The sequence below is a fragment of the Aythya fuligula genome, chromosome 5 (assembly GCF_009819795.1).
Source record: "Aythya fuligula isolate bAytFul2 chromosome 5, bAytFul2.pri, whole genome shotgun sequence".
NCBI lineage: Eukaryota > Metazoa > Chordata > Aves > Anseriformes > Anatidae > Aythya > Aythya fuligula.
This window is the reverse complement of record NC_045563.1, coordinates 39,361,651-39,388,967: the sequence shown is the minus strand read 5'-3', so window position 1 is coordinate 39,388,967 and position 27,317 is coordinate 39,361,651. Positions and strand designations below refer to the sequence as shown.

At 35.1% G+C, this 27,317-nt stretch overlaps 1 protein-coding gene across 1 annotated transcript in view; it reads right to left on the bottom strand.

Moving 5' to 3' along the window:
• The window catches only part of FMN1 (formin 1), a 197,630-nt gene extending 182,109 nt beyond the window's left edge, over positions 1 to 15,521 (bottom strand). Inside the window, 2 exon segments of the mRNA XM_032189407.1 lie at positions 2,530 to 4,547; positions 15,184 to 15,521. Of these exon segments, the coding sequence (XP_032045298.1) occupies positions 2,530 to 4,441 (1,912 nt within the window). The 5' untranslated portion in view covers positions 4,442 to 4,547; positions 15,184 to 15,521.
• Between the last annotated feature and the right edge of the window lie 11,796 nt (positions 15,522 to 27,317).

Genomic DNA, 27,317 nt, shown 5'->3' with positions numbered 1-27,317 from the left:
GTCATTTACAATGCAAAACACCTTGAGGTTTTGCACTTAAAATAATGTTTTAATAAATTCCTCAAATTATCCAAATACACAGGTAATGAAAGGTTCCAAATGCTTTGCAGTATTAAGTGCTGCAGACTGAGAGTAATAAAGCTTTGGAGGAGACTTTCATAAGACCAGCATTTTTGACATGAAATAAAACCTTCAACCAAACCGACTGATAGTCAGCTGAACATCTCCATGACTCTTAGATTCATTGTAGATACTTACACAATTTAATACAGACAAGATGCAAGAGAAACCATTTCACAACAGTACCCCATTAAAGACAAATCTGAACAATAGTCTTGGATTTTGATCTTCAGACATGGGAGGAGTCTGATAAGGATCAAACCAGGACTGCAGATTTACAGCTGTAAATCTTAGTACCACTTATGTTGCCTAAACTTGGTGATGCTTCATTTGCCCTACTGTACTACAGACAATTATTTATTTCTTATGCTTACAGGAAAGGGGTACAACCAATGCTCTGTAAGAATGATTTAATCTCCAGTTCAGAACAAAATGGAAATTTATATTATCTCAGATCCAGAGACATATGTACAGTCTTCTATATGGTAGTAAAGTAGGAAGCTCTTCCCTAAAGTTACAGATTTTCTGACACACAGGTAATAATGATGGCACTCAATCATACATGAAAATGAAACAAAATGGAATAGTATTACATCTCTCAGAAAGTTGCACTCATATTTTATATCTGTACTAATGTTGCAAGATAATTGTAATCAAGAACTATGGACTTGTTTTGTCTGCACTTTGTTCTCTTCACTAAGACGTTTCTGCTTAGTAGCTTGGATTTTCAGCCAACAGATGCTATTTTTATGGATGTTTTATTTTTCTTATGGAGCGCAGCACAATAGTTCCCCATCTGAGGATCCTAAATTATAAAGTAGTTAAAAATACTATATATTTTTTTAATTTAATTTAATTTAATTTAATAAAAATATTATTCTAAAGGGGTGATATTTTCTGCTGGTTTCATGAGGTAAACCAGCTCACCAAAACTTATGATCAGTACCAGAAGTAACAAGAGGGACAGGACAATAGGAACCAAGGAAGAAAGGGAAGAACAAGAGCATAACACTTTTTTTTTTTTTTCCCCAGCAGTAAGTGTTTACATTAGCTTTGTCAACTCATCTAACAGCACTCTAAATTTATACATAGTCTTGAGTGCAACTACAATTACAGAGCAACTTATAGAAGCAGCACACATAAACACAAGTCTCATAGGCAGCATTCAACACCCTTTGACTAAGGTAATGGCTTCACATTCCTACACACCTCCCCTTCTTCTTGTGCCATGTCTTCCTCCCTGTTTTAGACTGTAGCACCCTGTAACTCATCTTGCACCCTCTCTGGAAGGCACTTATTAAGACAGCCAGTGAAGCAATTTAGGTAACTAAAACAACAAAAGATTAACCCACAAAAAGAGAGAAAGAGAAAAGAGAGGTTTTTTTTTTCCATTTTTGTGAACCGGGAGAAAGTGATCTGATTTTCCTTGAAAAGTTTTAAGGTTGCAGATTAGGACCTCTTTCTCTTTTATAGGGAAATGATATCCCCTTGCATTGTTACCCCTTCCTAAAACACATACAGACCAGCCTAAGCCACACCCAGACCACTGTGGAATTAGGTCCTCTGGCTTTCTTATTACTCAAGGAAAGAAAAAAAAAAAAAAAAAAAAAAAAAACAGAAAGAAAGAAAGAAAGAAAGAAAGAAAGAAAGGATATAAAAGTCAAAGTTCTAGCTAATAAAGCTAGCTGTATAGTATGTCATTCATGCATTTTTATATTCACAGTATATGTTTAAAAAACACCAATACACTTTACTCCAGTGCTTTTTTTTAACATGACTCTTGCATGCAGTCCTTTTAAAAGCAAGCATTTTGTTGGTGGAGAATTTACATCAATCTCTTGTAGCTAAATGGTCACAACACCAGTCCTATACTTAAGGCAATGTAAATTAGCTTGCTCATACAACATTCTGTAAGTAAAGCCAAACAAACGAAAAAGAATGCTTTGGACAATAAAAGTTATGACAGCATTTTGACAGATTAAAACACAGGAAAAACAGGACCTTTTTATATAGAAAAAAAATCTATTTAAGGTATTATCTTAGCTATTATGTTAGGATATATTTCTTAGTAAGTTGAAAAATTATACATAGTTACTGATAAAATAAATAATAAAGTTTAACATGCTTCCTCTCTGTGTATCTATTTAACTTTGGTTAAATCATAATAAGTGATTTGGTAACAACAACATTGAACAAAATCTGACAAAAAAAAAATGCATCTGAAAGCAAATCCTACGTACCTATAACTTTTGTTTAAAAATTCAACAGCTTTTCACTCATTCTTTAAGCAGTGAAACATAGTTTGAAAGGAAACATGGTTTATTATTAAAGGCTAATATTTTAAAAAGCTCTGATACTTTCGTGCATGGTCAATTCTGCTAGTTTAGGAATATCTAAAATAGGACTGACCTGGGCAGAAATTCTGAGGTGTCCGAGTAGTGAATCTTCCTTGTAGAGTGCGCTTTTCAAAATGCCCTGCAGTTGCATTCTGATGTAGGCCCGGCTGTCTGATGGCAAATCCCAATTCTCCAGGTTCAGAAAACTTCAGATAAAACTGCGGCTCCAAATCATTGAAAGAGAGGTTTATAGCACCGTGCCTCCCACTGCAATAGTCACCGAACATAGGTTCGTCCTTGCCGTTCTGTGCAGGTAGTGGGAGAATCCGATGATGCAGCTGTGGGCTAGGCAGTCTTGAAGATAATGGAGAAGGAATAGGTGACATTTGTTTGTGTGTATTAGATAGCGGATAAGAATTACTAAAAACATTACTCACAGCTATTAACGAGGGTGAATGCAGCCTTTTCTCTTCCAGTTTAAGATTATTACCTGTCTGAGAAACATCAGGACCTTCACTTACAGGCAGGTTCAGAAATAAATGCTTGCTGCTTCCCCGGGATACCGTGGTTCTTTTCTCATATATTGAGCCTGGCAGGTTTCTGTCTGCTGCTGTAATTTGTTGCAGTCTCTTCCATTCTGCAGCTTCATCTAAACTGTCACTCTGTATAACTTTCAGAAGAGCTTTATTGACTGCTCCCACAGGGTTGCATGACTCATCAGTAATGTGCACTCTCTCTGCTTTGTACTGCAAAACAGAGCCGTCTTGCTCCTCTTCCTGCTGCACGCTGTTTTTAGAGTCTCCAGCAGCTTCATCTACCGAATATACACCAGTTCTTGATATAAACTCATTAGGTACTGCTGTGAGATTGGGAGAAGCGATTTCTTTACCTTTGTGAAAATCAGATAAAGACTCTGCATGGGTTTGTGTGGCTTTTTTAACACAAGCTTCCGAATGCTGCACTTTCACAACAACTCCGATTGCTGCTTTCTCCTTGCATACCTGCTCAGTACATTTATCTTTCAAGCTTTTAGCAGCTGCAGGTTTACTTAATGTCTCTAGTTGGTTAGATAGATTGTCCTGAGATGGCTCTACCAAAGTGATACTCTGCTGTACATTCTTAACTTCAAGAATGGATTCTCCATTATCCAATAGTTCAACCGGAACCATATCATTGCTGTCTTTTGATACACAACTTGGTAAGTTGGCATCCAGTTTCATAACTTTGTTGCTTTCAAGAAAATACCAATCTTCTCCCTCTCTTTCTGGTTGAATACCAGTTTCTAGTGGTAAGTCATCCTTACCTTTTACTGTTAGACAACTGGATGCGGAAAAGGAACTGGGAAAACTCCTGGTAGGAAATCTTGTGGGGGGCATCTTCTGATTTTCCAGTTGCATGCCTTGCCCATTCAGCAAAGAAGGATATTGTTCATGCACCTTTTTTGTCCCTTTCCAGTGCCTGAATTCCTCAAAGCTCTCTTTCTTTCTATATTTACTCTTCTTTTTGCAATTAAAATTGTCACTACTTGTGGAATCCAGAAAGAATTCCTGACGATATGTAAAACTGGAGTAGTCATCACCTCTAAGTTTTTGGACTCCAGAAACAGCCTGTTGCTTTCCCTCCTGTTGTCTTCTATCAAGGCTTGGAATATGATGTGATCTCAAAAGACTGGATAACAGTTTTTCCTTTTCAGCAGTTAGCCTGTACAGCTCAATGAGAATGTCTTTTGTTGTAGTTTGCTTGAAAATAATATCTCCAAAGTTTTCATATGGCTGTTCTCTCATCTCCATTTCTGACCGCTCCTGTACTTTATAGCAATTACAAAAACGTTTACTGGTTCTATCCAGAGTTACACAGCCCTTGTAAGTAAATCCTCTGACTTTTCCCTCTGGAAGATAAAAGCTGATGTAACAAAGCTCCATAATAGGTTTGTGCAATTGAAGGATAGTGTGCGTGCCTTCCATTATGCTTGCCAAATTAGTCATTTATTTAAATTATATGCTAAGTGTATCAAAGCTTGCTTGCATGACATAGCGTGTGAGGCAGGGAATGGACAGAAGGCATCTGACTAATCTTCAACAATAATATTGTCTGCTGGAAAAAATAAAGAAAAGCCTGTCAAACTTGGTTATGGCAAATGTAATATGACAAATAACAAGCCTGCAGAAGCAGTTTTCTCTTTTTTTTTTTTTCTTCCCTGATACGCATCTTTAACCTTGAAAAATCTGACACAAAAAGGATGATATTGCTAAAGCTCATATTTAGAGCCCTAATCCTTCTCCCCTACATCATGCCTGTGTCTCCAGGGTTCTCAGTCAATGCTGTTGGTTCCATAAGGTCACAACAGGTTCACTGATATGTCCATTTCAAACAGAATTTACTGTTTAATGCTGAAATCTATTGCCCCCTCTCTGTTAAAAGTTAACTTGCTCTTGAACATCTAGTTAAAAGAACCGTTCAAGCATATATGTTTTTTTGTTTTGTTTTGCTTGTTTTTTAAACTCAGTAAAACCAGCACCATAACACCTTCAGTGTCATTAGCCATCATTACTTATTACACAGGAGAAGAAAAAAAAAAAAAAAAAGAAAATTCTCTTCCCATATGTATCTGTGAAACTGCCCTGAGATCAAGAAAACTTGCAAGAAAAATGTTTATTTGGTTAGTATACTCAGAGCAAAAGACCCATCAGATACAGAACTGTATAAATTTATTTTGATCCAAAATGCAATTGTATTTCTACAGACAGGTTTACTGAGTTTTGTTGTTTCCTTTTCTTTGCATTGCATTGCATTTTCTTCCTACACTTTGGATATACTTCTATTCTTTTGATACACCATGACAGAAGTTAGTTTACTCTTTTTGAGAACTAAATTGGTTTTTTTATCCAGGAGGAACTCTGCTATCATAATGAAAGCGGTATTCTGCAGTCACTAGGAAATGTGTAAGCATAATGAAAAGAGCTAAAGCTCAGCAGCAAAACCTGCAGCACACAAAGCTGGAGAGCACCTGCTCCAAGGCTTCTCTTTGTTGGAAGGTGCCGTAATCACAGTTTTAACTTTGAAAGTGTAAGTACAGCAGAACTTCCCATCATTTCAAAATAGTCAAACCTCTGGCAACAATAATTAATGGAAGCTATCACATTACCATGTCATGTATTTCAGTTGTACATACAATGCTTGCATATTGACAAAAGTATCAGTTTGTAGAGTATAGTGAGTTAGATATAAAATTATACCATAAGATTATCAGAATAATTAGCAAACTGTAATTCTAAGAAGCAAGTGGCATTTACTCAAAACATACTATTCTACTGATAAGTAGTCATTTCTGCAATGGTTTTGATCTAAATTTTAAAGCATCATACCTATTCTTTAAATAGTTTCAAACTTTCTGTTTACTTTGAATAAAAATAATTTTCCATTTACTGAATGTCAGCAAAATTCTTGATGTGCACGCTTCAGAGGAGAGAGCCTAATGTGTAGAGACTAATAGTGAGGAAAATCTTCATTTGAGCCAGATCACCTTCTTAATTCTATTCACCAGCAGTCAATGGTTAGATGGCATTCAGAAAGCTGTGCTTTCTCTGATATAAGAAAGGGTAGAACAGATACAAAACCTTTAGTCAGTACTTCTGTTGAAGTCTGCCTTCTTGTTTCATAGACATACAATTTCTAAGAAAATTCTACCTTACTCTTTCTTCTCCTATCCTTGTCTTAGCTCATAATCTGAGTTTAAAATACTGACAAGGCTGAGTACTGCCAAAAAGTTTATTCTCAGTTCTTGTCCTCATCTCCAGCTGTGCATTCCTGCTGCTTCTCTGGTGTAGAAGCGAGTGCTCATGCAGCCACGGGGTGGGTGTGTCAATGGCAGATGCACCCAAGAGCGGTTCTGCATACAGAAATAACAACCATCAAAGAACTTTTTTGCCTCAGAAAAGACATCTTGAACTTACTCACTCTTCACCCAAGCAGAGAACAACACTTATAGGAACAGTTTGCTAATACATCAACTCGGCCATAGCACCAAATTGCCCCTTGAGTCACCTACTGTGGCAGGCTCCATCAAATATGAGCTAGTTAACTTGTTGACATTTTCATAAATTAATACTCAGCAGCCTTGGCTAACGTATGCTGAGTCAGTTTTTACTTGCAGGAGAACTTTACTGAGGAGTAGAATTTCAAGGGAGTGGCTGGGCAGAGAGATGGATGCCAAAGTCCATATTATGGTCCACTGGCAACAAAGCAGTTAAACTAGGAAGCAGAAAGAATAGGAAGCTGGAAGAAAATAAATAAATAAATAAAATAAAATAAAATAGAAATGAGGGTGGATTGCCCAAGTAGACCAAAAATCTATGCTTGGTATTGACTTAAGGAAGATGCTGCATAGAATCATAGGATATCCCAAGTTGGAAGGCACCCATAAAGATCATCGAGTCCAACTCCTGGCACCACACAGGTCTACCCAAAAATTCAGACCATGAATTCAGACCAGCATCACAACAAAGTATTTATCAATGCATTTGCTTTAGAAAATACCAAAAGGGAGGGAGTTATAGGAAGAAAGGGAATTCTATTTAATACACAGAATAAATCAGGTCTGAGTTAGGTCCAATTTAATAGTTTTATCTAGGGAAAAACAAACAAACAAACAAACAAACAAACAAAACACCTCTTGGTATTATTTTAGTCTGAATTATCTTGTGTGTTCATTTGTTTCACCGCAGTTGGCTTGGCATTTTTTCACTGAAAGATGATGAAGCGATTACAAGGTAATATCATCATGGAACCTATAGATCTAGAAGCTATAAACAGAAACATTATGATCAAACTGAATATCCTCAATTGACACATATGATATTGAGCAATTCAGCTCAGTTCTTAGTAACACATATGCATTTTTTTGGACAAAGGAATATATGTGTAAAGGAGAGAATTTGCTAGCCCTTGCCTTTGCAACACAGATTTGCTGGGCTGTAACCCCAAAAACACAAGCTGGTGCCCTAATCTAATCTGAATTCTCATTGATTACATTACTGAATTAAGACCTGCAAGCTCCTCCTGAAGTCATATTGCAGCTAAAAGTGCAATATATTTATTTATTTATTTTCTTTTAAGTTAGAAACAAATAAACCTTTTTATAGATTTAGTGGTTTAATCTTACTAACAACAACCTGTTAGGCCAGTTTGGACCCATTTTGAATGATACATCCTATTAGATCTGTTCTTGCTTGAACAAACTAACCATTGGGTTTGGTACACACATACTGACACATTAAAGAGTCTGTATCATCTCTGCATTTCCAAAAGATCTGTTAAGTCTTCTAAAATTATGTAGCTTTGTTCAGATGTCTGTTTTTCACTGCACATGGGAGGTGGGGAGTGGAATGGGGAGAACAACTGCAGGCCATGCTTTCAAAAAAAAAAAAAAAAAAAAAAAAAAGTTACATATCACCAGAACTGCAAAGAAAGTAAATTGGTTTAATTAAGCAATACCCTAGGTAAAAAGAGTCAATTCTCAGAAGTGCTGTTCAAAATGCATTCTTGGAAAGTCAGGTCCCCATGGCTGCAGTCCCTTCTCTCTATCAGGACGTATCACCTCTGCTCAGCATGGCAGGTGCTGCTCCTTCTTTCCCCGATCTTTAGGCAAGCAAGAACTGGAACTCCTTACCTTCCCAGCCCTCCCCAATACCTGACTGTTAATAGGTGGCAGTGTGTTCCTGAGGACACTACTGGTAACTTCTGTGCTGTATTATACTGCTAATGACCACACCAGAACAGAAAAAACTTGGTAGAGTAAAGGCAGTAAAAACATAGACAGAAGGATCCACATTACAAGCTAGAAGAAACTGAAATGAAAGTGATTGCAATAAAATTTATTACTAAGCACAACTAACTGGTTTGATAGAGATGAACTCCAGCATTTTGTTTTCCTGCTCACTCTCACAATTATCTGAGTGTTTTTTCAAACTAACATTTGGCTTAATCATAAACATTATAAGTGGAAAGATAAAAGGAGATTAGCTCTTCAAGGAGACAAAATGTTACAGCTCCCTGCAGTTGGAACTTTCCAACTAGAAGTCTATATCATATTTACTGCATTGTGAAAAAAAAAAAATCAGAAGTTAGACTATTTGTTCATGAAATAGCTTGAAGTATAATATGTGTTGTTAGCAATGCTTGGTAGTTTAAAATACAGTTGTTCTCTACTTCACAAATACTGAACTATCCTAGTAAAGAGTTGTTAAGACATAAGAAACAGAGTCTATACCAGACACAGACATCTTCTATTAAATTTCAAATCTCATGTAATGGCAAAGGGGAAGTATTAAAGAATATTAGAGCTTGCCAAAAAATTTGGATGAAACACATAAGGTTTGAAAGTCATTAAGTTAATCCACAATGCAGAGCTCGGCATACCAAAAATGGTTTTAAAACAAACACAAAGCGTGATAAATATACAAAGAGATAAATTAAATGAAAATCACTAGAAAAGCATGTTAAAATTCTTTGGATCTTTTACAGTCTCTGGCTATATTATTCTGTCCAAATAATTCAACACAGGACCAAGTCCATAAAATGAAGTAATCTGAAATTCAGCTCCCTGAGAACCCCGTCTTTGTGATCTGAAATGAAGGAAATCTAAATGTCAAACTCTAAAACCATCACTTAAAAAGATACTCTATATGTGGTATGTAAAATTAATTAAAATTAAAGTTTCTGATGGACTGATTAACATGATGATGCGTCACTAGAAACAAATAGCCAAATCCCCCTATGCTTGTTCCTGGACTTCAGAGGCCACAGATCCACTTTGAAAGAACAGTAAATAAACTTATTACCTTTCCAGCATATAGGAGATGGAAAAAAAAAGAAACGATGGATTTAGAATAAATTTCTACTATTTATACTTAAAATTTGTACTACACTTGAGCAGTCAGGTTGGGAAACAAACACAAAATGGTTATATTATTCATACTATCTGGTCTCAAAAATTGTTTTGAAAAAAACTAGACGACAAAACTATAATTATATTGAAATTACTGACTTCAGTAATAGTTTAATTTTTGAAATGATAAAAATATTTTTCCACATGCAATAATAACTATCTCAGTCTTTTGTTTCAGAATTATCAAAATGTTTGGCTAAAACCAGTGAAGTTCTTCACCATAAAACATCACAAATCCTGCAAATATTTTCAGTTGTACTCTTACCCCAAAAGTTCCTTTCTTCAGATTTTTGCTCTCATAATTTGAGCCAAGTGACCTTCAATACAATTTATCTACATTATTTTCTGAATATAACCCAAAGCAACTCGGAAACACAACATAATTTGTACAACTAGATTTTTTGTTGTTAGTACTTTATCTGTGCTAACACAACCTTTTGCAATTTTAGTTACAGAAAACAAGACCTTTCCCCCAACAAAGATTTAGATTGACATAAATGTTCTCATCCTTCTGCAGCCTACTTCAATTTAGCAAAGCAAGATGTTGCTTTTTCTGACACAACTGCGTCAGCAAGTTAAAAAAAGAAAAAAAAGACACACAGCGTGTCCTCATGACTACTAAAACTGTGTTGGCAGAGTTCAGCCACATCATAGGATGTATTAATTACCTTTCTCAAGTACACGTTTGAATTAATTTTCAACAAGTTACCAGATGAGATTTCCATCACAAACTCTTCCATTTGACTGTTTTAAGAGGTAGTTAATAAAAAATATGCAACAGATATTCTAAATATGAAAAACCCTTAATCTAATGAGCAGTAAACCAGCAGACCTTAAAGGAAAGAAAGAGAAGAACACAATAGAAAGAAAGAAAGAAAGAAAGAATACAATAACGGTCTGCTTGAAACAGGATGCTTCAAGAAGTACAGCATCTGAACCAATAAACCCATTCTGCATTCAGTCAGGATTTTACATTCTCCATCTTGCTTCTGGGCACTCAGCAGGGAAAGAACCAACAGAACAGATGAATCAGTCACCTTGCTTCCAGTGATTTTGGACTGTAACAGCATTTTCTGAATGCTGAAGGCAAATTGAAAGGGAAGTATCACTAAAAACATTGCATTCCAGATAAAGACTTGTTCATCATAACAGATTTGAAGCAAAGTGACTTTTCCAAGATTAAATAATATAAGAGAGGTTTTTCTAAGTGATGGCAACAGCAGCTCTTATAGAATTTAATGATATTAATGATATTAAATGGGTTCAATCCATTATACTCAGTTCTCAATATGCAATTAAAACATCAGTCTGTATATAATATAATTGTCAGTGACTGTCAGCCTAGAATACTTCTTCCCAGTCTGTATGAAGACATTAAATGTTGCAGAATTTTTCTTACTAATTTTTTGGGCCAGGATGGTTGCATGGAAGATTCATGATTTCTTTCTGCTTTTTTTTTTCCTTGTGAAGTTAAAAATCAGAGACTTTGTGTATACTTTCATATAAGGACACATACCTTTTATATACATACATTTACATACATACATATATATATACATACACGTATTTGTCACTTCTTGCTCCATTCTTCCAGCTTTGCTTGCAAAAACAAGCATCTTTAATTCATTTTATTTTTAACTAAGATTTTCCTTGGGAAAAACATTTCAAGAGACAATATTTGGCATGGAAAATTGAATCTAAAATAACTGAAGTGTCAAAAAGTTGTAGCTGAAAATAGAGTCTTACAATGAAAAATGCCTGAACAACTTAAATATAGATTTTAGTAATCAGTCTTGCTGTTATATAAGAAAAACAAATTTATTTTACTTCACGGGTGAAACATGAACACTCTCCATTTTGCATAAGAATCTTCATTTTGCATGATACACAAAACACCAGCCAGACTTTGTTGCAAACAACAATATTGACCCTCACATCTCTGTGGAATACAACACGTGGACATAATAGATACCACAGCACTTTGGGCAACCTGGTCTAGTGGGAGGTGCCCCCTGCCCAGTGGGGGGGGGGGGGGGGGCGTGGAATTGGATGGATTGGATGGTCTTTATGGTCACTTCCAACCCAAACCATCCTATGATTCTGTTTTGGAGAGTGAGGCTGCCCTCCTGGCCCAGGTCCATCAATTAAATCCAGCAACTACAGTTAAATAATCTTAGTTAAGAAGATAGAAAAGTCATTTTCACAATACTCCAGGCCATATTTTCTAAATGATACATAAGGAAAATGAAAACCAGTTGAGGATACTTAGGAAAATTTAGAAACTTTAAGGTACCAGATACAATATTATCATGACTAATTGGCTTATGCTTTCACCTAGTCTAGAATATACATGCATGAACTGTATGAACATGAATTCACAGGGATTAAAAATTTGGGTATTTATAAACAAAATAACCCAAACTGTCCTCACTGGTAAGAGAAGAGTATTTTGCCAAATCTGGAAATTAAAGTGAATTTTACAACTATGTCAACTTATTTAAAATAAGTACAGGGTTTATTACTCAACAACAGTATAAAAAGGATATTTTGTGATTTATTATTTATGCATTACTGTAATATAATGTGTATATAATTATGACATATATATATATATTATACAATTATAACGTAATATTATACAACTTGCTCTAATAACTCTTCCTACTACTTTAGGTGCCTAAGATGAATACTCTCAATAAAATAATCTATTTTAAGTTAAAATTGACAACCATTCCAGGACATGTGGCTAACATCCAGCTGAATTCATATAGAGCTTGAAAAATAATTACAAGCAAGAAGAAACATTTTTTGCCTCAGGAAACAGGTCTTAACAAAAAGCTGTGCAATTACTAGTCAACTGATTTTCAAGTAATAAACAAAATAAAAGCCATAACAGACCTAAAGAGCTTGCACAAACCTCTACTCATGTAATCATGATGTAATCATTACTTATTTCAACAGTAAAACATAATATTTTCAAGAAAAGTAAAACAGAAATTGACATTAATAGCAAACAAAATAATACAAACTTGCAAGATCATCTTTATATATTTTAGAATTCGGTCATCAACTGCACACATGACTTTTTGCCATAGATCAATTTTAACGCACGTAAATATTTCATTAAAAAATAAAACATTTTTTATTTAATACATTGCCTATGATTAAGTTTTATAGGCCACACAGTATGTTATTTCCACTTCCAGCAGCATGCACAGCATATTTCTACAGGGGAAAAACAAACAGCAACCTAAATGATTTTTTTTTTTAATAGAATTGTCTTCATGTTAATCTTTGTCCAAAAGCTTTGTTTGATTGTTCAAACTGCAAACTCTCCAGGTAAGAGCTGCATCTTACCATGTTTTTAATAAATTGGCTTGCAAATACCTGATACTGATCAGAATATATTTTTCAGGTATGGTTTGAAGAAGTAACTTCTGGGAAATATCTTTACAAATAGAATACTGAATATGCTTTATAAGTAATTTCTCTAAAACAATCAACTTGTGTCAAACCTTTAAAACTTTATTAATATATCTTATTTCATTTCAATCTGGTTTTAGTTTTACATTCTTATACACTCCAGAAAGGACCCTGTGATATTACTGTAGGGCAAAATAGACCAGTGTATTTTGTTGCATGCATACCAGCTAAAGGATCCAAGTTGGTGAGATTATTGCTATGAAGAACTCACCAGTTTGTATCACGTATCATCTTTATCTTTGTTAAACCAAGAAACTAGATTTGTATTTATTTAATGTCCATGCCTGTTAGTGCCATGCTAATGTTTAAAACAAGTATTTAGTATACTGTCTTTCGGATCAAAAGGTCTTTCACCAAATATCACTTTCAGCGACACTTTTGGTTTAACCATATATTCTGAGCTTTAAACACAATATAATACATAAGGAAAGCCAAGGAGAAGAAAACTAAAAGAATGTGATACCACCAATTTTTGAGGTATCTCATGAAATGGGTTGTAATGATCATGTTAACGCTTTAAAGGAGGAAGTGTTACAGGAAAGAACTATGGTTGTATTTGTTTTCTTCAGTTCAACTTTCTAATGACACCATTTCACAGGTGAATGTTTTTGACATATAACTCCAATTTACAAAAAGTTATAAACTCAAGGGCTACCCATCTGAGAGGACAGATTACAGGTTTTCTACAGACCTGTCAAACAAATACAGGGAGTAACAACTTGCATACATATGGCATTTAGCCGGTTGTATGCGTCCTGTTTTAAAGTACAAATCAACAGTAAAAAAAAGAAGTACTGAAAATGCTTAACTGCTTGTATGTCCTTGTGGTTTTCTCAGCCTGTGTCCTTACATAGAAGACCATTCACACGGAGCTTTCATAAAATTCAGCAAGTCTGTCAACTGGCAAATCTGGCACCTCTTTAACAATGTTTTTTAACAACATTTAAAAATATTTATAAAACTCAAAAGATTAAACAGGCTGCATAAATCCCCCAACTGGTTCTAACTATAGCAACAAGACAAACCTCATGGGGGGGGAGGGGGGAAAAAAAAAAAAAAAAAAGGCAAAAAGATTAAAACACAGTATTTCTGTGTAATGAGCTCAAAAATACAGCAGGATAAAAAGAACAGCTTTGAGATAAATGTCAGCTTAGACCTTACACATTTTACTTCGAGATCTCACTAGTACAATTTAGAATAATTTAAAATCATTTGTAAGATTGAATGATGTTAAATGGAGGACAGAAGAACTTAACAGCTCTTGCATAATTTTCTAAGGGCCCAACTCAACAAAATATATCTGGTCTTCTGGAGATAGTAAGCTCTCTATTATGACTACATAGGACTGGATTGAAAATCAAGCAGAACATGCAAACTAGTGATTAGTGGTTCAACCTTCCATGGAAAGGGAAGGTACTTCCATGCAGTACCTGCATGGCTGGGAAACACAATCACTTGGATAAGAACTCTTGCAGCACATTTTGTAGGCTTTCTTTTCCTCTTCTCAGACTACAACTCACTCAGTGCTAAGACTCACTATCCATGTTGACTCTCTACTCTGACGATATTCATGTGGAGTAAAATAACTACTGTTTTTATGACCAAGCACAAAAAGTCAATGTATTTTTCCACCTATTACCTCCAAGTATGAGCAAATAAACATGGACAGTCAAAACCAGCAATGATAGCAATCCTATATGATTATTAGTAGTAACAAAGAGGGGTTAGGCATGAAGGAATAGTGCATAAAAATAAAAAATATATTGAAACAGTAGAAATAATTCACATCTATTGCTGAGGTTCTGTTGAGTTATAGCTACTTGATCGCTTCATGTTGGAAAGTTTCCTTCCTTTTTGGTGCTCATCATGATAATGGAATATACATCCAGATTTTATATTTAAAAAGTTCTATAAGATAAAAGCTAGAAGAAGAATACATTTCATACCAAAATAGTCAAAGCAGAATCAAAAGCTGACAAATGTTCTCAGATGCCAGGAAGACTGGGTGGAGAAAGGGATGCAAAGATCTTTGAAAAGAGCAACACAAGAGGCACATGGAGATTTCTTTCATTCAGTCCTTAAATATGACAGTAAAGCAAAGAGCAGAAAGCTGCCCCACCCTAGAACCTTAACAAAAACCTCTTATGATTGTCCTCACTTTCCTTTTTCTACTTTTGAGTTCTCTGTAGAGCAACTCATTTGGGGATATTTCAAAAGACTATTTTTCTCCTTTGGTTCCACTTTCAAACATTATATGCACATAACCTAAAGAAGGATCAAAGTGTCAAAAAGGATCACCTTATTAAATGGTATTGTAGAAGTCCAAGATTTCATGCTTCTTTACACAGACAAGTCATCAAGAGCATCAAGAGTTCTTCTTAAATAAAGCTTAAAAATATTTCCCCCTCTCACCTTTTTTTTCCTGCCAGAGGAAATGAGGAATATTAGTCTTTTAACAAAACAAAACCAAATCCACAAACCAGTAGTTCTTCATACCCCAGACAGAACTGGTCCTTCACCACATTTTTATATCCTGACAAATGTCAACATGAAGTTGGTGTTCATTACGTTGACATTTATTTTGAAAAGTTACCATCTCTCAGTACTGTTTAATACTTGTCTATAGCCTCCACAAAAGGAAATAGTCTTCCCTGGCCTCTAGTTGCTAAGCTTTCTCAGAGGGAGATTTTCTCTTAATTTATCATCTTCTGGTAATAAATTATTTTATTCTTTGAAAATTATTAACAGAACATTTTAAATTAAGCTAACAAGAATTGATAGAGGGATCTATAGATATGAAAAAGTGAAAATAGAGATCTGTAGTATTAATTCAAATAATTTATCAACTTTGGAATGGTCCTTAAGAAACTACAAGGAAAAAAATAAAAATTTCTGGAAAATCCTGTCTACGCAAGAAAACCTCTACAGAGATAACTTACTTTTACCCATGCTTTAGCTTTATCATAACAACTTACAAAATATTATGGGAACATTTACTTACTGCTCATTACTTACTATGTGATGATGTCCTATGCCCATCTGGCTGTGCATGCTTCACCATATATAAAAAACACAAGCAACCATTCACGTTCATGGCACTTGTTTTTAATGAGATAGGTTTCAGCCAAGTCAAAACTAATTTCCATTGTTAAAAAGACACTTCACAAGATGGTTTGATTTCATACCACATTACAACTCTCTATCCCTAGACACTCTGTCTGCAGTCATTCAAATTAAGTTAATGATGTTATGGGTTGACAGCTTCTTTAGAAATATAAAAAGCACTCCTTCCTCCCTTCCACTCTCCATTTAATCCAAAGTAGCTGAGCTGTTTCTGCTGAAACTTACCAAAACAAGCTAATTCACCTGCAAGCACAGGCCAAGCTACCTGGAAGTTTCAGAATGTTATGTGTAAGTGGTTTACAAACGCTCCATAAAAGTATTAATTATGTACTTGTAGAAGTATCTTTAAATGAGTACTTAATGGTTTGTTGATAACATTTACACAAGACATTTCCACAAGTAAAATTACCATTAAACAGCTGTGAACAATTGAAAGATTGGAGGGAAATAAGTGATTAAAATTAGAACATTAACCAAAGCATCTCTATCATTTCTCAGCAATCTTTTACATTGATTAATTTCCTGGGAAGTTCCAGGAAAGTAAGGATCCATTATGATTACTGCTACACTCTTGGGGAAACAAATAACACCAGACACAACTGCAAAACAAGCAGGTCTAAGCATATACAGCTGCCAGATCACAGTCTGTCAGCTGGATGATAACGTGATTTATTATTGCATCTGAAAGAAGGAGAATGTGTTTTAGTTGCCTTTGTATGCTGATACCCTTCATCAGGAGAAGGGTTTATCCTTAAAGTCAGTATGGGTCCTTTTAACACTTTTCCATCACGTAAAAAGTATTTGCAAATGTCATTATACTAATGCATTCTACTTTGGGTAACAGTCAAGTAGCCTCATCTGCAACTGTGACTGCAACGAGCTTTACAATATACAGTAACAGATTGTCTGAACGCTCTAAATATTAATCACGTCTCCCACTCATCTGCCCTCCTGAGTGCATGAAGGGATTTGCATCCATCAAACACTACAGGGTTACTTACAGCAATCACTGACTCTACCCATACATCAGACTTGAAGAAAGTGAGCATATAGTTTTCAGAGTTATTTTGTGTTGGGGGAAGGAGGGGGAGTAAACCGGTAACAAACTTACATTAATAGTGCCGACAGGAAAGGAGGAGGGGGGAAAGCAACGGGCTTACCTAGAAGGCTGCAGGAGAAGCTCAGAGGTGCCAGCCTTTGAGTTACCACAGAAGCTGTTTATAAACAAGCAGAGAGCGAGCAGGCAGGAGATGCTCACGAAGACTAAAGGGCTCCCTTCTCCCCAGCCCCCCTCGAGCAAGCCTTGTCATTTTTCCAATCCCTTCGAGTACCGCAGGGGAAGGCACTGCAGGGAGCGGGCAGCCCGGCGGTAGGCAAACGAGCGGAGGGGCGGGCATTACCTTGCGCCGAGCCAAGCCGAGCCGAGCGCACGATGCTGCGGGGCTGGCCAGGGACGGGGGCGCCGGGCAAAGGGCTGCTCGCGGCCCCCACCGCTGCCCGGCCCCGGTCCCGGCTTGCCGTGGAGCTATCGCTGCGAGGCTGCTTGGGTCACAAAGCGCCGCTGTGAGACCCGCCGAGGCCGCCCCCCGAGAGACGCCGCTGCCCGGAGCGGAGCCGCCGCAGCGGGCTCGGGCTGCCAGCCCTTTGCCGAGCGCCCCTGGAAGAGGCGAATGACAAAAGAGGCTGGCTTCCTGAACCGCCTCAGAAAGAAGCCAGCTATTTTAAGGTGCGGAATTGTAGATGGAGCAAGACAAACTACAAACAAACTGGTCTGCTGCTCTGATTATTTTTCTGCAAATAACCTTCCTGCCATGTTCGCTGAAAGTCCTCCATCTATCTGCAGGGCACCACAGCAGAAAGGCTTGGGCGAAAACATGCTTAGATGGAAAGAACTGAGATGGTTCAAAAGCAACAGAGTCGAGGTTAAAATATTTACATCACGCAACCGAGAGAAAATGTGCATTGATTTCCATTTGGGTTTAAGACCATTATCAATGCTGAGACATTACAAGGAAATAACATTTCTCAGTGTAGCTTACAGCCTGCTGAAAATGTCACATTTGCTTCTGCTGAGTTCATTAATACATGATACATTTTAATAAATGCTTTAATTAGCTCACTGTGCAGATCTCAAGATGTGATATTATTTAACAGAAATTACCTACCTTTACTTGAAACACTGGGGATCTTCAGATTCCTATCACTTCAGGATACTTACAGCATCAAAAGGAACCCACTTGAAATCTGAGTTTTCTCCTTTCAACCCGAAATCTTCTGACCATCAACTGATTGCCTATAGCAAAATACTAGCTCATGTTCTGCATACCAAGACATGTCTGCAGACTAGGGAAGAAAAAACAAACAAACAAAAAAAAAAACAACCACCAACAACTGGTTGAAAGTAAGACTTTCCCTTCTACTGTTTAGTATTTTCAGGCAAAGATTAACAATTACTTTGTTAGTAACTTCCCTTTTGCAAGCATGTGGTCTGTATCAAGACAGAGTTCACAGAAAGCAACCGACATGAAACGATTATGTCAGGCTGCAATGTAGGGCACACAGAGCAAAACCTAATCTCTGAGAGGTTTCCACTTCATCTGCACTCATCTGCGTAATCAGCTTTTCATCTTGTCATAGGATAAATGCAACCTGCCTTCTGCTTCGTTTACCCTATATAGAATGCCGGTATAGGTTTGTACGAAGCAAGCAGCAAGAGCTCACGTACAAATGCATTCAGAAAGGAACTTGAAATGATTGCATTTTTAAAGGAACATTAAAGGCTGCAACTCATCTATTTGCTTTAGCATGTACTAATGTAATAATTAGAGTAGAAAGCTAATCACTTCATCTCATATGCAAACTGAGCCTCCTTTAGATGAAACAATCCTAACTTTCAGCTACCTTTTAATTTCATAATCTGCGACTTTGTGGACAGTAAACAATGATAGCTGTTGCTTAAACCTTTTATAGGAGCTTTTGTAATCTGTAAAACTCCAGTGAGTAACCCAAGCTGTTGAGTAGACCTAGCAAGTACAATCTTCACTTGTTTTAGTCTCAGTTCAACTGAGAGACCAAGCTGAGTCTTGGAGACCTTCATGGAACAAGGCAATGAGCAGCAGCCTCCTACTGAAGCTGCTCCATTATTTGCAGCCATATCACCAGGAATCCTAGTTAGTCAGCAGATGAAACAACAGCATTTCAACAAAAAAAAATGTTTTTTTTTGTTGAAGTAACATTTCAATTGGGAAAGTACTGATTAGCTGAGAAGATACCAGTAAATGTGAAAAACTAGGTTAAAACCTTTTAGCAAAATCTAGCAGGGTATTACTGCTACAAAATGAAGGGGAAAAGGGGCAGTAAAAATGCGGTGGGAAATATAAAAAATAATTCTAACATTTGAAACATTTTACAATTTATGAAAGTTTTGAATTTGTTTTCTTCAGTCTAAGTTTCAGAAGATTGTATGGATAATGTCGTAGAGGTACATGAGGTACGAAGTTGAACTGTACAACGCAATTAGGGGAGTAGAAAAGGCACAGCCTGGTGCCAAAGCTGTTGCTACCAGCCTATTTGAACATGAAGAACTGAAGTGCAGAAAGACTTCTTGTATGTGTCATCTCCATTTTCCTTTTTTGTTTCCCCATAGGAAATTCCTGTCCTAGAACAGGTCTTATTTCTCTTAATGTATAACGGGGATGTAAGACTTCATGGTTTCAACTTAAAATTAATGCTTTCAATTCTCTACAAGTTCAGGCACATAATTCAACAATTCATTATCTACTCATATGTGCACGGCCAGTACCAAACCCAAAAGAATTATATGTTTTTCAGTCTTGTTAAATGCATGAATTGAACATGTTTAAGGCACAGTATTTGGGTGGTATTCTTTTAATATAGTACCAGTAAGCTTATTATGTATGCCAAATACTGTGCGTTCTTCAGTTCCCTCCCATGAAACCCTCCTTGTATTTTATTCTTTAATCTACACCATCCCATGTCTTGTAGTAGCACTATGAGCATTTCGTGCTCATTTGATTCATCATTCCAGGAATTCCATGCACTACCTACTATTTAGTTCATGACCCTTTGTCCCCCATGCCAACGTTCTTCTCACATCAAAAACTCCACATAGAGATTCTGCTCAGTTATCCTGAGAATAATTTGTGAAATTGTATGGAGCCCCTAACAGGATCAACTACATTGCTTGATTGACAAAAAAATAAATAAATCATCTAGTAAGACACCATCTGTTTTGTTAGGTACCTTGGCACTATCAAAATAGTTACATGTACCATACAGGAATCCTAAGAACTGTGAAATGCTTTCATATTCCCACGAGGAAGGTAAGATTAAAATAAACAATATTTGATTTGTATAGCATAGATTACTCTGCATCTTGATACAAACACCAAAAGATAGTTGTCCTATTTATGCTAGCAACATATATGCAAAGATACTGAAATGCATTTACAAAATGAACTGGATTGATTTTTTGAGCAGAGGTTGTATTTATTTATTTATTTATTTTGTCTTTGCAACATGTCATATTGCTTGGTGTTATTTTTTTTAAGATAAATTCTTGACCCACTAACAATTATAACAGAGTTATTATTTATATTAGATATTAATGCATGACAAATTGATTGCTAAGTTTTATCTAAATAAGAAAAACAGATCTACCCTTTCAAAATATATGATCATCAGTAAGATAGCAAATCTAATTTTTCATTTCACACAAAGAGTGAGCTTTGGCCAAAATTGCTTTCTGTCTGATTAATAAATATGGAGTGTAATAGAACAGCAGAGAAAAGTCTGTAATTTTCAAAATTTGGAAAATATAAGACTTTGCAGTATTGCCAACTCTTGCTATTAAGTGACCTGACTTTGGACAGGAGGGAAGCCAGTCTTATAACAAAAACAAAAATTACTGAGAGAAGGGTGAAAAATGACCTATCAGAAGACATGAGATGGTATCACTGAAAACGCAGAAAATCTCTCTGAATTGACAACAACATATTTAAATGACTAAAATATTGCAGGGGGGGTGGAGTTAGATGATCTTTAAGTTCCCTTCCAATCTGAGCCATTCTACGATTGTTAATGGTAAGGATGTTAATAGGACCAGTTGTGTACGTTGATCGCTGAGGTATTCCCTGGCGAGCTAGATTTTTAATCAGTTTCAAGTAAAAGGAAGAAAATAAAGAAAAATCAACAATTATTTGAGAATAAAGGAATAATATTAAGAAAAAATCCCTTGGTTCACATAGTGTAATCTGAAAGCACATTCATGGAAATTACAAATATTCTCTAACAACAATAAATACAGAATATTAGTGTGTTCTAATTTTTAAAAAGAAGTTTACTGTTTGCCTTATATATAATACTTGGAGATTTACATAGGGCTATTACAGCATCGTATCTATAAGAAATCAATAAGATTGGAATGATTCTATAGCAATGTAAACTATATACTCATATTGTAAGATGTGTGTATATTTATAGTATTAAAGGTTATGAAAGGTTAATAGGATCTTTAGATGCAGACATTTATTAGTTATACTGCCCTCAGAGTGGTCTTAAGGAAAAAAAAAAAAAAAAAAAAAAAAAAAAAGAGGTCAGCAGGTCTTATGTCAGCAGAAATTCACCACCACTCCCACCTCTCTCACACCTTCTCTTTCTCTCTTCCGAATACACATACTATTTTACAGACACTAGTGAATCTAAAATCAAATGCCTAACATTGCAGGAATACTTCCTGAAGCAAAAATTGATTCAGTTTGCATAAAGATATTTTAAGAAGTGTAAACAGAAAACATAATTATTGCATACTGAAAGGTTGCATTCATAATAAAGGCTAAATGAAAAACAGTGCTGAGCACTGATGAAGACTCTTGGTATCCATACTACACTTCTTGCACAAAGCTACATATTGACAAAATCAGCTGTGAAACAGTTCAGACTTTTGTCTCTGATATGTCAGTGTAGTATTTTTCACATATATGCTAAAACTAACTTTTTTAAAAAATCGTGAGAAAAATAGACACTAAGAGTTACAAAAGCTTACTCAACAGCTATCTTGTCTCTTATAAATGCTTACTTAGGGGGAAGAAAATAAAAAAAAAATCAATAAATCAATGTTTCTGTTAATACAAAACAGTAGCTGGTTCAGCATAATAAGAATATGGCAAAGAAACTGTATTCTTTCTATCAAATGCTCTAAATACTGGTCATAATATGCATTTGGTTAAAATGTAACAATTAAGCAGAATTAATCAGATACCAAATTAGAATTCCTCTGGGATTCCTCTAGTAATCTGAGAAAAAAAAGTGGGGGAGAAGAAGAAAAGCAGTATGTGGGCAAAAAAAAAAAAAAATAGTTGTGCTTTTTCTAAAATGTGTATGCTCAGCAGAGCTGTGTGAAAATAATTAGGACATAAATTCAGACTCATACACTGGCTCTTGCAACATCTGAAAACAAGTGAACTTAATTCAACCTATTCTTAATAAACTGATGGTGCTTTATCCAAAGTTGATTAAACTACTGCTTTAAGAGAATCACAGTTTCACACTTGGGAGCGTCAAGGAACACACTAAGGAAAAGTTGATTGTTTAAGGTCACAGCAAGGAAGTGGTACACATGAAAAGAAAATAAAAGAGGTACTTATCACATCCAATGCTCTGCATATTTCACAAAGATGAACTAGTACTTCTTCCTGTATGGCACAGGGAAAACAAAACAAAACAAAATCTCAGTCCAAAAAATGATAGGGGTAGAGCACAATATAATTCTTCTAGACTACAATTAGCTACTAAGTCTAAAAATTAGATGATTTATGAAACAATCATTATTCCAAAGAAATTTTTCCTTATGTCTGTTGTTTGAAAGCACAAATTCAGCTGCTCCATAGGCTCCATAGACACTACAAATTTTTGCAAGGAGAAAAACAGATAAGCTTGTATGATTTAACCACATGAGCTGATACTGGCCCTTCAAAAATTGATCATGAGTTTGACTCCAACACTTTAAAACATTTAGCTTAGCACAAAACCAACTTTAATGAAAGTTACCAAGACATATTTCTATATATAGAATATTATATATAGATATTATATAGTATATATAATATCTAACATATTAGATATATAATATATATATTATAATATAATTTATATCATATAGTATATATATAGTATATATAATAGATATATATTATCCAGCAAATGTTGATGTAATCTCAGCAAAACAAAGTCCAGTTCAAATGCTTCACACATTTATCATCTAAAGTCTTTTAAAATTGTTTCTGTTGAATTTGAACTCCTTGTAAATTGTAACTAGTCTCTGATGCCTAACACATTGGCATACGCCATTGTTAAGAAAAATCAACAATAAAGCCAAAACTTATACAAATCTTAAAAAGAAAACAAACAAACAAACAAACAAAAAAAAAACACAACCAAACAAACAAGCAAAACAAAAAAAAAAAAAAACACAGAGCATACCAAATTTAAGGTGACAGAGGAAAGCAATTAATACTCCCACTTACTCCAGGAAGAGGACTGGTATATAGAATTGGAACTACTTATTCTACTTCAAATTTTAAGGTGTTGGAAGTTTTCCAATCTTAACATTAATTCCAACAGATTTGAATTCAGTGGTCACACTGTTAGATAGCATAATTAGCTGACGAGTCATTTGTCAGACTGACTTTTAAAAAATGTAAATTTAACTTCAGCTTTTTGACTATTATTGTACTGCATATGAAAAAATATGAATATAGAAAGTAATCATAACTCCTGTAAGTATTTCATCAGGTTTTTTTCAGCAGTTGTCAGTATAAATCAGCATTTTTTTTTTTTTTTTTTTTTAATATAGAAAAATGTATTGGTGCTTTTTCTTCTTCATTTAAGAACTGTTGCAATTCTCACCTGATGGCCACTATTTGATATTTCTAAAAGTACTAAATAACACGCAGTTTCCTGTGGTTTCAGCAGTGAAAGAACAATGAAAGCTGTACCAATACTTCCTGCCAGATATCTAGTGTATACGAGAATCAGAAAAAGAAAAACACGTTTCTTCTTTGCTTCTTGGAATTGTCAGCATCAAGGAAAAAAAGAGTGGAAAAAAGGAGGCAGGGAAGGAGAACAGGAAAAGAAACAACAAAGCAAGGTCAAAATGCCTATTAATAACAACAAAAAAAAAAAGTGTTTTTTTTCTATGCTGGAAATATATATAGATATATTTATATTTACATACATCAGTAAGATGAGCAGGAACAACTGGTCCCAGAACCTGAACTTCTCAGCACTGAAAAGAAGGAAAGTCCTTAAGCAGGAGTAAGAGTAAATTTAGTATACGAAAGCTGCAGAAATAAAAATCTGTACTTCAAAATGCCTATAAAGAATTCTTCCATTCTGAAATAAAGCAACAATATCTAAATCCATCACTGCAGATGCATCAGTCATATCACTTGTGGATCACTTTGCATCTATTTACACTTACCAAACAGTTTTTAAACAAATCCACAGCCTCTTCTTCAGCACTGAAAACTTTATAAATGGTAAACTCAAAAGATATCTGAGACACTACTTAACTGTAGCTGTTTGCTGTCACATGACAAATACCATATGATGAGTTTTATACTGATGATCAGCTTAAACCTACCTCAGTTCTCAGTTTGCCTTGAGGGAAGCTATTCCAGACCATCACTTGTTTCAATGTCCAAATTATTTTCAGCCTTTTTATACTGCTTTGTTCTGAACTGCACAAAAAATCCTTACATATCCCAAGAAGACTGAGATTCATTTTTAAGAAAAGATGCGGTGATACATTATATTCACTAAAATTCCTTTTGTAGGAATGGGATTGCTCTTGATTTCAAACATGCTGCTTTTGTGAAGTACTTAATATATTCAATTTTCTGGGACAATACAAAATAGTTGATCATAGTATCAATGATCATAGTATAATGACCCAGCCATTATCAAGACACCTAAAAAGACCTTGGATATTTTCTAATAATATTGACTTACCACTGGCCAGGAAAGCTTATGTCAGAATGAATCTGTATAGAAGAAAGATAGAGTATAATCACACAGTAAGCTTCAAGTTTTCAGTGTAAAAATTCATTACACTTCACACTTTGCTAAAGTGTTTTCTTTAGGTTCTGCATAAGTTACTTTTGTCATAAAGATTTTTCTTTTAATTTAAATATATCATTTCTAAAAGGAGGAATTCTATTACCACCATTAATTGCTCATCTTATCACTTGACAAATTTATCTGTCCATGACACAATAAACACTAGAATCTAAAACTGATTTGAACTGTTTCATAGAGACCAACTGATTCATCATGCATTAATCACTGAAACTCTTAATGAATCTTTTTCATATAAAACTTTTCAAACATTACTCTCCAATTTAATAACCCCTTTCATTCAATTAGCACAGCTACATCTACAATTTCTTCATCTGTATGTCAAAATGGATGCCAAGAGCAGAGCATTCCAATTCAAATTATTTCTAATGAAGTCTGAATTTGCTGGTATTAGTACTTTCCAGATTATTACACAGAAGGATGTTTGGTAGTGTTAAGTAGAGATTTTAGAAGTAAGCAAATTTATAATTTTCTTTCCATGTAGGCTCATTTTGCAACATCTTTAATTCTAACATCTTTATATTCTAATATTTATGGCATCATTTCTCAGTATTTCATAAACTGAAAGGACATCGAGCATATCCTGACAATGCCATTATTCATTTCATTTTATACCTATTGATTAAGTTGATCAAGAACAGGCTAGCAGGTTTTTTGGCGAGTTTTTTGTATATGCTGGACTATTTCAATTAATAAGAAAGTGTCACAGCAATACAATTAGCTGAAAACAACACACTAAGTGTATGAAGATGAAACAACTGGATGTACAAAGTAAATTATCTAAATTTACTACAGATCATCTACAGAACTTTTAATATTTTCCTCCATAAACATCCACAGAGTTTCCTAATCTAGACTGACGGTGCAAACTTTGTCACCAGCCCTCTAGTATCAAAGCCACGAGAATTCAATACAAAAATTTTACTCTGCACTCTAAGGCCTCCCAAAACACTCGCCTACAGACGTTGTAAATTAAGCATGCATTGACTTGTGTTTGGAACAATATTTTAAAAAATGGTATGCTTATCCCATGGAAGACAAAATTCTGCAGAAGAAGATCGCCTGGTTCCTCCATTTCATGGAAAGTTTCCTATTCATTATTTCTACTCACTCACAAAGGGAATTATCTTACTTTCCCTGTGTTCTTTCATGTTGGACAATCCCAGAAAAATTTCCACCTCTTTATTTGCTGTTTACTAAATTATTCCTTTAATCTCTTTGATACTTATCTTAAGAAGCTTGCACTATGCCCTACCCCATTTCAATTCTCACTTAGTGTCTGCCACTAAGCTGCATCTGCTGTTATTATATCAACTGAAATAGCTATTTCAGAATGCTCTTTGTGAAAATAAATTGTTTTCTTCATCTTAAACATAGACTTAACAGTTTGGTTTCCTCAGGGAAAATAATTTAAAATTTGAAATTTAGTATAACATTAATATAATATGAAATACTGTTAACACAATATATATTGCCAATGCCTTCACATTCTAGAGAGTTATGACCTGAACTATTTCATAACCAGATTTATAGAACTCGCTCACATCTTCTGTTGCTTGTAGGACCTTTACTTTCATTCCAACTAACAGTGAACAAATCAAAGTAATTCAGTAGAAATAGAAATGAAAAACCAAGAATGACATCACAGTACATCTAGTTTTATTCCCTTCAAGGAGACTGAGCATATGACTCAGACATACTGGGTGGCAACACTTATTCCCATTCCCCCAATTTCCTTCTTGAAATAAATATTTCTACTTAGCAGAAGGTATATCGTTAAGCAAAACCCATCTTCAAAAAGGAAGGAATTATAAAGAAAATCACAAACCTGCACTGTGCAAAAAGACTTCAAGGTTACTTCTCTAAGTAAATTCTAAGTAAAATATAATGTATAATGGGACATAAAAAAAAAAAATCTTAAGGAAGTTTTATGTCCTGACATGACTCCCAATTATTACTCTTTATATTTCTGTGGCCTTGAATAACATACTACCTTTCTAACTATCCATCCTCCCATTAATAAAGTCCAATCATTTTTATGTTTTAGAATTAGTATTAATGCTTCGAGGTGAAAAGCGCTGGAAGTATATAACTATCATGACTTAAATAATACTCTAATCCTAAAAAACAAACAAACAAAAAAGTATTTTCTG